The sequence below is a fragment of the Homarus americanus genome, unplaced genomic scaffold, assembly GCF_018991925.1.
Source record: "Homarus americanus isolate GMGI-L3 unplaced genomic scaffold, GMGI_Hamer_2.0 scaffold16889, whole genome shotgun sequence".
Taxonomy (NCBI): domain Eukaryota; kingdom Metazoa; phylum Arthropoda; class Malacostraca; order Decapoda; family Nephropidae; genus Homarus; species Homarus americanus.
The window spans coordinates 433,243-447,420 of NW_024725586.1; the positions used below are offsets into that span (position 1 = coordinate 433,243).

At 38.4% G+C, this 14,178-nt stretch overlaps 1 protein-coding gene across 1 annotated transcript; it reads right to left on the reverse strand.

Annotated features, from left to right (window-relative positions):
- Positions 1-2,140: 2,140 nt before the first annotated feature.
- On the reverse strand, positions 2,141-12,111 carry LOC121865251 (surfeit locus protein 4 homolog). Its single transcript, XM_042364610.1, has 5 exons — positions 11,974-12,111; positions 9,511-9,774; positions 5,544-5,774; positions 5,046-5,225; positions 2,141-3,717 (listed from the first exon to the last, which is right to left on the reverse strand). The coding sequence occupies exons 1-5, from the start codon at positions 12,022-12,024 to the stop codon at positions 3,631-3,633; spliced, it is 813 nt and encodes a 270-aa protein (XP_042220544.1). The 5' UTR covers positions 12,025-12,111; the 3' UTR covers positions 2,141-3,630.
- Positions 12,112-14,178: the final 2,067 nt, after the last annotated feature.

The following is a 14,178-nucleotide window of genomic DNA, read 5'->3' on the forward strand; positions in this document are numbered from 1 at the left end:
TAACACAACAACGTTTCACATTTCTGGTAATTAATTTTGAAACGTAAGAAACCTTTCAGCTAGATGAATTGTCTCCTATTTCAAGACAATGTTTGAATTTTTAATTTACGTCAATATGCAATGTCATTTTGTACTCTTATCTTGTTATAGCTAATAAGGTAATATTTTGTTGACATGCATCAGGTGATTTAGTATACTATATATTGATTGTATATATCTGGACACGTCTTTGTTGATAAAGAAAAAATATAAAAATACAACGGAAATGCCAGGGGAGTCAGCCACATGTTTTGGGTTAACTTATTGACTAAACACACACACACACTCGGATGGTCTATGAGGAGGTCAACCTAATTACAATAATTTGAAAAAAACAGCTGGCACTCCCCCTACCCATGGCTAGGTCACATTAATATCTTATACAAATTGTTTAAAACAAAGTCACTTGTCAGGTTTCTCGCCTCACTGTATTGCCCGAGGAAAACATTGCCAAACTCTGTAATATATATGCCAAGTGTGATGTAACTGGAGTCACTTTTACAGACCCCACAGCAACGTTAGTTACTCACAGTGCATAGTAACTATACTTCTCACATTACACTTACAAGCCATTCAGTCATACAAACGTTTTTAGGAATCCGACAAGACAAGAAGTGTAATGCTGTTCATTTCACGCATTCGTGGCAGTGACCATTATCGAGGAACATTTCACAAGTTTGTAACATTTATTGATTTCAATGACACACGAAATGTAGAAGTTTTAATTACCCTTAATACGATTATGAAAACATTCTTACTGGTTAGTTAATTAAAATAAGTTACCTGTTGCCTATAAACATTACAACAAGGTACCAATTTAGTCAGCAGCGTGACTTTAAAATAAACGGAAATAGTTACGCGTCTTAAGGTATTGCAATCTCATGCTAATAATAGGAACCCCCCAACCTCATGCTAGTATGTAATAGGAACCCCCCAATCTCATGCTAATAATAGGAACCCCCAACCTCATGCTAGTATGTAATAGGAACCCCAATGCTAGCATGTAATAGAACCCCCAATCTCATGCTAGTATGTAATAGGAACCCCCCAATCTCATGCTAGTATGTACATTAATAGGAACCCCCAATCTCATGCTAGTATGTACATTAATAGGAACCCCCAATCTCATGCTAGTATGTAATAGGAACCCCCCCAACCTCATGCTAGTATGTAATAGGAACCCCCAATCTCATGCTAGCATGTAATAGGAACCCCCCAATCTCATGCTAGTATGCAATAGGAACCCCCCAACCTACATGCTTAATACGAAGTCCAGTTGATGACCAAAATACACGACACAATAGTTGAACCAAACTCGACCCTATGAAGTCGCAATTGGGTCTTTAAATATCCATCTTCTATTATCTTAACCAATAAACCCGCAGCTTATTTCACCTGATGATTAAACACCTTAATACTGGACTATTTTGGGAAGGTTAAGCGTAGGTGGTTATTGTGAAGGAGAAATATACTCCCGAGATAATCTTTAAACGATTCAAATTGTTCACATCGCTCGTCACAGCATTAATTATACTCACTTTCTTTCCTTTATCTCCCAGAGTGATTACAATTTACTGACCTGCTTGTTTTAAAGTTGCTCTTACATTTTTGGTAGCATTATTTCCATCATATTATATCCTTCACAAAATATTTGGGCTTTACCGAGTGCTGGTGTGATGTACGAAATAAGAAGACAAACTAGACAAATCTTGGAGCTCTTGTTAGGTAGGAAAAACACTACAATAAAATATATCTGGTAAGGCAGCTGGAAAAACTATTGACAGTGGTTAGAACACATACAGTCCCCTTCACTAGTGCTTTTACAGGGGCTCGTCAGGTTTGGTGCAGTGGCAGCCCTGTGTTTGTTTAAATTTGAGAAGGTAACTCACAATAGTAAACATTCTATGGTATCAAATTAAAACATATACCCATACAGTACCTCAAAGACAATTATTTGTGGAATGTTTATATGAAGAGCCCCTGTAAACACACTGGTGAAGAGGACTGTTCCACGAGCCCCCAGCCACCTTGTATAATGGCAGTAAAAGACAACACAGGTGAAAAGTATAAAATAAGGTTGGTCGCCCAAAAAAAGACCGAACATATGAAGAATCTTTATTTAGAGCCACTTAACAAAAGTTACAGACCTTTTTCAGTAACAGCATAGATTGAATATCTGTTTAATAAAACCTTTTGAGATAAATATAAAACACTTTCAAGGTATTAAAAGGGCTTGAAAGATTTTGAGGACTTGTGGAACCTTAAAAAAAAGATACCACTTTTTTTTTTGAGTTTCAAGCTTTTTTCTACAAAACTATCCTTCTCTGGGTATATTTAAAAGTTTATTGTATTTATCTATTTACTTCCTTCATACACACAAAGGACAAAGAAACATCCTATGTGTAGCTTAGAATGAAAGTCATCAAACATTAAATAATAACAAGGGAGCAATAAAAAAAAATTGAGGAGGATTATTAGGCAAAAAAGGATACAAGATCCATTGTGCCAGGGGAATGTTCTCACCCCTACTACTAAAAACTATACAAAAATAATATAACTGACATGTTGCAAAGCCAAAAGTTGTGGGCAGAACAGATATTAATACATGAAGCTTCCTTCCCATTCCAATATCAAATAAAAACCCATTGGCATTTCTTTAACCATGGCCCATGCTACCCACATCAATCACAAACAACTGTGATGCTTTGAGAATGTACTGTATCTCTGTAAAATTGTTCAGTAGCAAAAAGAATTGTACAGCTTTGAGAATGAACCTCTACAAAACTGTAATGATGCCTAAAGAATGTACTGTATTATCTGCATATCCATAAAATTGTGATGTTAAATAAGCTAACCATAGCACAGGTAAACAGGAAGAACTGACAAGAGGATGACTTATGGAAGAAAGAAAAAACCTCCCCGTTTTGAGCCACGAGCGCACCATTAATGTAGCATGGCAACCAATCATCAGTTTGAAAAAAAATTTTTACTTCAAAGCAAAGACTTGTTCACAGCATGGTGTCCATTACAGGTCATATACACCAAGGTCACATATACAGATACAAATGGCGGTAGGAGACATGAAAGAAAGGACTAACCTCTCACAATCGAGGCATCAATCCAAATATTGCAAGATAGTAGTCAATTTGTTGAGAACACAAAGCAGGAATTACCACCCATTCAGACAATTCTTTACCCCCCAAAAAGTAAATAAATAAATCATAAAAAGAAAACAATAAATCGATTTCAACATTAAAATTCTCGGCTCAGACCATCCCATTGGGGAAAACACTTTAAAAATATGGATAAATATAAACTCTCATGACACACAAAGGCCTCACTTAGGATATTTACATTGATCATTATTATTCCAACAATTCAACTATACAGTATAAATATTTGTAAATGAATACTGTAATAACACCAAATTTTAAGTATACCTTAAAAAAAAAGGGAGGGAGGAGATAATTACCTAAAATATCAAAATTGTATCACCATATTTCAAGATTTATTAACCTATACTAAAACAACTTTAACTTGTGGCTTTAGTGATAAAACAATAAAATATGGAGCGGTGGGTGAACGGGCGGGTTACCACTGCTTCTTGTGTTCATCCATGCTGACACCTCCGGGGCCCAGAGAAATGAGCATCAGCAAACCTCCGATTACTGACATTGTCTGAAACGAACAAATGAATAACACCCGTCAATCAACCATATATCCGTCAATCAATTCACATCACTATAGCAATAATATGGAAACATTCGGTAAAGTAGTAATGCAGTACTGTATCTTTCTGAGCATCTCACTTCTGTAGCACTAACATGACTTAATTACTGTATTACACAAACTTTAACACATTCACATACAGAGATAATGACAGGGGGAGGAGGTGTGATAATAAGGATACAAGTTAACGTTTTAAATTTGTGGTTTCAGTAATTAGTTTTCCTCCTTTCGTGTCCATTTTACCTCGAAAGCTGGCATGACAAGGACGTATGGGATGACCTCAGACAACCAATAAATCTCCTTGCCTATCCTTAGCTGATAAACTTTAAATATTTAAGAAAAGGTTACAGGAAAGTTGAAAGAGATGAAAGTGACCGCTATCAAATTTTCATAGTGTTGATTATTGCTTGTACAGTACTATTACATCATCTCAACATTGTAACCAATTCTAGTGAAAAATCTCCCACACATTTGTGTATACTTTCTGATGCTTAAACCTCACACAATCCAGTCTTCTACTCCATTCACAGCCACCCAACGCCAGTCAAATTTATCTAAAAACAAAAAACTATACCGTACTTGGAATACCCATCAAATAAGTCACAACTGACGGTACAGCACTCCAACCCAATAATGCAGAGGGCACACCTTCAACACGTGTCTATTATTGTGCTTACTTCCAATATGTATGTGTGTGTGTGTGTGTGTGTGTGTGTGTGTGTGTGTGTGGGAAATCCAATCTCTTATCTTTGCCCATTTCCTACACTTTCTGCACCTGTATCTTTCTCACCCAATATTTAATGTTTCTGTACCAACAACTTGATCCATATTAAAGTGAAAGAAATGGAAGGAGAAGAGACAGGATAGGAAAGAAGATAATAGAGATATCAAGAATGATAATGGACAGAATAACAAGAGGGAGGGAGGGAGGGAGGGAGGGAGGGAGAGAGAGGTTAAGACCCTTCCTGTCACTTATTAAATGTATTTCCCGATTTACAAAATTTTGGTTTACGAAAATTTGAGGTTACAGAAGAAAGATATTTTCTCCCATGCTTTGATTTACAAATTAAAAACCTTTAATTATTTTTTCATAATTTTTTCCAGCGTATTTATACCTCATGTGTCTGTGACTGCATCATCTATGCCATGGAATTAATTGACACATACCTATATACAGTACCATAAAATAACAAAATCTTCAAGTCTTCATCATTATCATTTATCAGTGATTATCCTGTATTCATCTATAATAATAATAATAATAATAATATACTTACCTGGAAGAAATCGTATTTAAGGAAATCTCTCATGGGTTTATATGCTGGGATGGACCACCAGGCATTGACGTAAATATTGAAGACGTTCAACACTAACACTAGCATAAATGCGCTCAACTTGGTCTTGTATCCCACAGCTACAAGAGCCATGAGAAGACCTCCAACCACTATCTCGAACACCTACAGGAAAAATAAAATACGAGTATTACTGACAGTTGCATGCAGTTACAGGGCTGAGAGAGAGAGGTAGTGAAGTTTCATATCTTTAATAAGACTTTAAGGAAAAGAACTTAATGCAGAAAAATTTCTTAGATGAATACATAATAAGGAATCTTGTATAACTGTCTTCCTACATTGTGGTAACCTACAGTAATCAAGACCTCACAGATGTCTATGTGAGAACAAATAAAAGATTTACTCTACTGTTACTCAAACACAAGATTTAAAAGTTAAGGCTAAAGATAAGGTACATTAACACAGTATAAATTATCATCTTACCTGCATGACGGAGAACTCAAATCTAACTAGCGTCAAGAACATGAACACCAGAAGGATGCGTCCTCCCAACATGAGATAAGTCTTAGGCTTGTTCTCCCCCAAAGACGGAACACCGGCAAAGATTGTACGAGCTTCCTTCTTGCTCTCGGCTAAGACGAGTGCCAGACCACCAACTAGCGCCAAGTTTCGGAACAAGAACTGCATGTCCCACAGAATTTGATAGGCTATTGTCTGTAACAAAAGTTATTATTATGAGATTAATTGAAGTTACATAACTCAAACTTTCATCTAATTTTACAGGAGCCACATCTCGTCCACATGTCACACTATCCACTGGAAAGCTAAAGTACTGTACCATGCACTACAGTATATCATTCCTTCAAAAAATTCTGCTGATAACTTAGTGCTGGTAACAAATAGTACTGAAGAGGCAGTGGAGAAATTTAAGAAGTGGAAGGATCGAATGGAGGCACTTCAATGTGAACGAGGTGAAAAACAAAAGTATCAACAAGTGTGTGGGTGGAAAGTGGTAAATGGCCATGTGCTGCCTTGCAAGAAAGGTATTAGCAGCAACTTCTATAATGTGCAATGAGTGTATAAGGTGCAGTGGAGTAGATGGCAGACTGCAGGATATTGCTCATTTTTAAGTGTTGTGACCACAGAAAGGCTGGAGAGAGTCAACATTGGGGATATGTCCCTGAACCGCATCGAAGAGTTTTGTTACCTTGGTGACATGAACAGTGGCAGTGTGGGTGTTGCTTTATTGATGGCAGGAGGACCCTCCCTCCAAGTGAAAGGAAGAATATATGCGGTTGGAATGAGAAGTATGATGTTGTATGGCAGTGAAACATGGGCAGTAACTAAGTGGATGACATCAGTAGACTTGAGCAAGCTGAAATGAGAATGATAAGGTGGATGTGTAATGGGACACTGAAAGATAGAAAGCTCTGTTCAAAGCCAAGAGGGTGGCTGGCTGTACTATTGGCAAAGTCCTACATAGAGGCAGGCTGAGATGGTTTGGGCATGTAGAGAGAATGGATGAAATGAAATGGGTGAGGAGATGCATTACCTAAATGTGGAGGGGAGGAGAGCCAGGGGTAGACCAAGAAGGACATGGGGAGCGGATGCCAGATATAACATTAGAGACTGCAAGAAACTGCGCATCATTGAAAGTTGCCATCAAGTAACCACTGCCAACTCACACAAGCATGAAAAATGACTTAAATAATGGCCATGATGTCAGTAATAAAAAATATTATTATTTTTCAAGTGATATTGTGGCACAAGTCATTTTAATAAGTTTAAAAATTGGCAAGATATTGTTTTTTGGAACTATGGGGTGCATGAGCATTAATTAGGCACATCTCCTAAAACCAGTAACACACCTTTCCTTGAGTCAGTAATACCTCTCTCCTTGACCCAGTAACACACCTCTCCTTGTGCCAGTAACACACCTCTCTCCTTGACCCAGTAACACACCTCTCCTTGAGCCAGTAACACACCTTTCTCTTTGACCCAGTAACACACCTCTCTCCTTGACCCAGTAACACACCTCTCCTTGAGCCAGTAACACACCTCTCCTTGAGCCAGTAACACACACCTCTCCTTGACCCAGTAACACACCTCTCCTTGAGCCAGTAACACACCTCTCCTTGAGCCAGTAACACACCTCTCCCAGTAACACACCTCTTGAGCCAGTAACACCTTTCTCTTTGACCCAGTAACACACCTCTCCTTGACCCAGTAACACACCTCTCCTTGACCCAGTAACACGCCTCTCCTTGAGCCAGTAACACACCTCTCTCCTTGACCCAGTAACACACCTCTCTCCTTGACCCAGTAACACACCTCTCCTCAACCCACTAACTGAAAATAATATCTGCACAGGTAAAGACCCCCAAACCCGGGACCACGACTGAACCGGTTTTGGGGATTTTCCGGTTTCCTGGCTCCTACTATGCATCTGCTACTTTAAGTTTACCTGTAGACTATGTTATGGTTTACCTCCCCTACATTCACAGAATACTCAGTTGAACATTGTTGTATATATACTTTACATAGAAAAAGTTTGTAGTGATGGGTTGTCAGACCACAGCTTACATCTCAGAAACAGTCCAGACCTGACCCAACATTAGGGGGGTCAAGTGTAAGGGTAACCCTCGCGGCCACTCAAGGAGTTACAAATCAACTAGCTCCCCTTCCCATGTCACACGGCCCCAACAAACATGTAAGAAACCACCTGCCGACTCTCTCCCAATATACACAACTACAGTACATCTCAGACAAGGCCCAGACCTAACCTCACATTAGCCAGGTAAAATGTAACCCTCGAGCCCAAGTCAAGGGGCCACAAATCAACCAGAGCCTCTCATGTCACACGGCCCCACCAACGATGTTAACAGGCAAGCATTCATCTGAAGATTTCTCCAGAATATACAACTTATAGTCTCAGAAAAAGTCCAGACCTGACCCTACATTAGCGAGGGCAAATGTAAGGAGACCCTTCGCCGCCGCCCCCGATCAGCTCAACCTGACGGCTGATCTTCCAATATATAGGACGTCCTAGTCCTCCCTCACGAGAGTGTGTCTTGTAACCAAGAAGGGCCAGCAACTACGTCCCCAGTCCCGCTCGTAGCCCTCCCTCAGGGGAGCAGCGAGAGGGAGTCAGAGAGACAGAGTCGGGGAGAGAGAGACACACAGGGATCGGAGGAGGAGGTTCACCACAGCCCAGTCCCGCTCACGGGAGGAGAGTCACGCAAGACTTCCCTCCCCGACTTTCCTCCGGTGCCCAGCTAAGCAGTCTCCCATAGAGACAACCCAGGACCACCTGCTAGGCCTCCCCTAGGTCACGTGAGTTTTTGTCAGAGCTTTCCATGGGATGAGTTACTTACGTGGGAAGTGTATTCATTTCATGTTCGTGTCCGAGAATCAGTGTCTAGTAACGTAATATGATGTCCCATTAACGTAAATATAGCGTCCTAGTAACTTCAATAGAAGGTGTTAATAATGTGTCCATGTCATTGTCGTAATTAATAAACAGTTGTTACGAAGCGGTGTTTGAGAAGTCGTCCTTAAGAACTTAATAGATGTGTGTTGACGCATAAGATAAGATAAGTGTATTGACAGTTCAAATAACTAACACGGCCACGCTACCAAAGTCTTCCTCTCTTTATTCTCTCTTATTAAATATTCTATTTATATATATGTAATCTTCTTCTTGTGAGATTTGTCTCATTTTAAATTCATTAGTCTTTTCTTAGAAATTGAATTTGGATTTCAGGGAGTGTACAACTAATTCTGACAACTGGTTTAATTATAATCATTTCAACACAATTATTCAGTAAACAAGATCTACAGTAGTCACTTTAAACACTTTTTGCTCCATTATCCCACTAAAACTCAATAACTTCTTGTGCAAGTCAGTCATTTTGTTTACATGTCACTTGTTAGTTTTGTAGACTTTTAAACTTTTACTGTATATACTTTCTCTCTTCCATTTCCCTCTTTCTATATATATAGTGATACCTATGTTACCAATACCTTCCCGACAAGACAAGTCTAGCCAAAGTTACAGATGTTTAGCACATAATGGCAAACAAACATGATACTGTAACCAATACGCTTCTTGTTACTGAACATTCTTTAACATAACCAAATTCTATCTGCAACCTGATCAACTAAAACACAATGTAATTCACGTGTATAAAAGCTTCCAAGCAATGAATAGCAAAAATTCTTTACGCAACGGTGAATGAATCACAAACATGGTTATGAAATTGTACATTTGCATATGAACAGAGATACTTGTCAAAATACAGTATATGATGCTATAATGGTTATTTCACCCTCTTGTTATGTTACAATCCAGACATAGTACAGTAATCCTGGGAAATAAAATCATTCTCCATTAGGTTAAGTTAAGTTAGGTTAAAAGCTAATTAGAGGTGTCAAGCATATCAAGTCTTACCTGGAGAACTACAATGAAGAGAAGTAACCCACAGGCCACCTCAACTTTCTTACGGAACAGCACCATGAACACGCCTCCCAGTTGTCCTACCAGGTTAATGAGCACGAATACTGTTGCCAGGAAGTAGCCACAACCCCAAGAGATGTCCATGTACTCCCGCTGTTCGTGCCACTGCCACCACATGCGAAGTCCATCCTCGAGGAAGGTACTCACTAGGCATAGACGTGCTATGTGTGGCAGGTAATTTTTACTATACCGTAGAAACTGGAATCGGGGGAAAGAAAAATAGTGTAAATCTCAGAATGAAACAAATTTTAAGTCAAATAATAAAAATCACAAACTACAACTCATTCAATATAAATCTGTCATGGTTCAGCCTAGCTCTACAACCTTGTTTCTTGATAAGATTTTGCACAGGATCGTCACTTATTTGCTTGATTTTATGGTTATACTGTAATGCAAAACAAGCAGACCACATGAGCCACCCAAACATAACCTTAGCAAAACTACGCCTGGATCATGCTGTCTCCCCCATACTGAACATCACATTCAACCTAGTGTTTCCATGCTCCCACTTATCTAGCTTAACATTCAGTGTATGATAAACACATCTGTGAATTTCCTACCCCCAAAAAATACCAAGCAAAAAGCTGCAATGCTACAATGAATATCAATAAATACTACTACTGTAGATAAATCATTTACTAGACCTAAAAATGGTGGTCCCTTGGCAATTCTTACTCCAAATGGTATTGTACACAAACACACACAACTCCTGATTTATGCACTGTACAGCCCTGTAAATGTATTCAATGCATATTATATCATTATGTCTAAATCAAATGTAAGTGTATATTTTCAGCCACCGGCTGCAACTCTATTAATAAACCATTTATTATTATTTATTATTTTATTACACACACACCCCTAAGAAATATTCATAACATTTAGAAGTCTTGTTGACACGCCTTACCAAAATTATGCGGCTTCTTTTATGCTAAATTATATGGTTTCTTCTTTTAGCCAACATACAAAACTTAACCTGATGTATGACTGTACAGAAGTTTTCATTTCACCTAAACATCAGCCCCTCAGCTTATTTCACCTCATTATCCATCCTAATGCTACCTAGTTAAATTAAGTTACATTAACTTAGGTTAGTTTTAGGGTGGTTAAACTTCAGGTGAAATAAGCTGGGGGCAAATCTTCAGGTGATCCATGTTATATAACTAGGAGAGCAAATTAACTAAGCGTTTTTTTTTCCAGAATCTCTCCATAAGAAAAATAATCAAAATTGAAAACTGTGACTAATACATAATCATCAATGAACAGAACCAATTTTCTTCTACATAGTAAACTGAACAAATACAAAACAAAGAAAAAAAAATAGGTCACGTCATTTTCCTTTACAATCAAACAATCACATTAAGTTATACATTATATCATCAATGACAAACTTCTACATCAAAAACTTCCCTGCATGTGTCAATACCCTGATATATCTTCTACCTACTGTACAAGAGGTTAATAACCCATACTATAACCTATATGTAACACTTGATATACCATACAAGCTAAAGGCAGTGGATTTGATGGCGTGAACAGCCTATCAACACACAGACAGACACACAGACAGACACACACACACAGACAGACACAGACACACAGACAGACACAGACACACAGACAGACACACAGACACAGACACAGACAGACACAGACACACAGACAGACACAGACACACAGAGACACAGACAGACACAGACACACAGACAGACACAGACACACAGACAGACACAGACACACAGACACACACACTCCTGTCGAGATATTCTTACAAAAATATACCATGCAAACCTAATTATCTATGAATACCTTTTAATTACCTCCGTTTAAGTATTATTTTGGTTGGGTCATTTTCTTCCCCCAAAAGACCTTCACATCGTAATATTAAGTGTGTATTGACAGCAAGTATATCAAGATAGTTTAAAAGGAGTAAAAGTTCCTGTAAATATGCCCACTGTGATGCATTCTGTGGAGAAATAAAAGTAATCTGTATGTGAGAATATTAAAGCTTTCTCACTCAGACGTAGTGGAAAGGTAATAATAGTTTAATGAAGAGAGTTAATAGTATTTTAATAGAGGTAATAGTAGTTTAATAGATAAACACGTGAACAGTGATGTTGGTCCATGCGAATCGTGGGGTTTAAACTACTCCATGAATGTGATCTTCCTGACAGTCATACAGCCATGTTACCTTTACGAGCATCTTTTACCTGTCATAGGAGGTAGTGAGAGGGTTGACCTGGAGACCAGAAGGTAACAGCCAGGTCACCAAAGCAGGTCAGCTGGAGCCATCTGTCAAACCCCAATACCGGTATCCTCACCTCCGCCGTCATTGTTGCCACTATCTCCCCTTAAGTGGACGTGTTTCTTATTAAAATACACTGCAAATACACTCACCTGGTCCGCAAAATCTTCCGCTCTGCCCAAAAAATCATTCTGGTTCTGCATTTCTGTAAGTTGTGTGTCGCTCCTCCACTTTATCCAAGAGAGCTGTTGTGATCACTGTTGCCACCTCCCTCTTCCAACAACTTGTTCACATAATTGCTAACATTCACTTAAAATTTGCTAAACTTTATCAAAATTTGCCTGAACTCTGTCAAATTTATTATTAATAAATCTGTGTTGCATAAATTTAGTTTTGAAATTTCAAAAGTAGATAATATTCACTTGTATATACCCAATATATTTATATGGTAGATCTCTAACACTTCTGGACCTTTACTCAAATAAATTCTCACTGCGCTTAGATTTGTCAAGTAAATCTAAAATTGGCTTCATTTCAGTTGTATCATCTTTAAAAGTGATGAGATAACAACCCACAAGATAGCTCAAGGAATCCTAGAAACTGCTAGATTATGTGACTTTTACCACGAGTGGTAACATTGTAGTACTTGCTATTCGTTGAGCATCCAACTTATCTCAGCATGGTACTAACCAAAACTAATAAGGAAAAATATTAAACATCAACGTTAATGTAAACTTCAAATATAAAAATGTATATGTCCTGTTGTCATTGTTGGAAACTTCTTCTACTTTAAACTTTAAAGTAACCAATCGTCTGAACCCTTCCAACTCAGCTACGTCACCGAGGGCTGACTTGTCTTAATTCATCATCGGAGGAATTTATTACCAGGCTGAAGGACCGGTTATCAAGAGCAATTTTATAGTGACAATTACCATGAGAAGTTAAGGCAAGTGGCTAGAAAATAATGCAACAAGTGGTTACGAAACAGAAATAGGTCGTAAGCCTCAGTGGGACGCTCGTCTGCCACGTTATCCACCCTAGGGCTGGGCGCCAAGTTCAAAATAATAATAAATTTTAATTCATAACAAATCACAATATCTGCAAAATTTAGTCTCTCGTACACTCTGAAATCAAATAACTTAATTTCCAGATTATGAAATGAGTGAAATATGCTAAATAAAAAACCTTGAGTGAAAAAGAAGTGACCTTGGGTGTGCCCTTCACTTAAGAGGCAAACTTTCATTTTTGTGGGTGAAGGTCCCATGGTCTATCTCAGTGAACCCCCTTATAGTCACTCAATATACAGTACACCACATGATAATAAATGAGAGTGTCAGCGTGAAGAGATGGTGAGGGCAGTGAGTGACCTGTAACATCTCTAAAATGCCATAAAGCTATTTCGAGAAGTTCTATAATGTCCACATGTGCTACAATGCTATTTCACCCAAGCGTAATTATACACACAACCATAGTGGCTTTTTATTGCCTGATGCCAATTTATAATAACCATACACTAATGTGTGGATTATTGTAGTGGAGGAATCCACTACTATAATACTTTAAAGCTAAAATCGTATATAGATAAATATTTATTCAGTAAAATATTAATATAAGTTCACATTGGTTCAATATGTATATACTAGATAGTGTAGGTAAACAAATAATAAACATAGGCAGTGAGGGAAAATACAATGTATATAGACAGAGCATGTACAGTATACAGTATTAAACAATTAAGTGATTTAACTAAATGCCCGAGCTTTAACTTACGACTTGTTTTGTTGTCAAGTAGGTCTAAGTTATATAACCCAAACAGGTATAAAGTTGTTTACACCGGAAAAAACAGTAGCCTAGTGTAGACTCGCAAAGTTTCGCTCAATATTTCTCGTTTTTTTTTTTTTTTTTTTACGGGAATTAGTCCACCCGGGCACAGGTCAAACGACCCACAACGGGGTCTGGGGGGCGAAAAAATAATAACAGAAGGAAATTGAAAATAGAGAAGAAAAAGGTTATACTGTGTTAATCTACACCACGAAGATGCCGGAAAACCAGCCTTTTAAAGTGAGACAGATTGTAAGAGCATGGAAACACAGAAGGCAGAGCATTCCACAGTTTGGCTGTGTGAGGAAAGAAGGAGGTACTATAACGGGTTATTCTCGTGTGACCCACATCCACAGAGAAACGGTGGGCACCGCGGACAAGACGAGTGCACGAACCCACGGCCTGGCCGGCGGTACACAGAATGCCAAATCCACCGAACATTGCCCGTTAAAGTACCTGTAAAAGAGAGAGAGTGAAGCAACATTGTGGCGAAGAGAAAGGGAAGAAAGATTGTCGACTAAAGGAGGAGAGTTAAT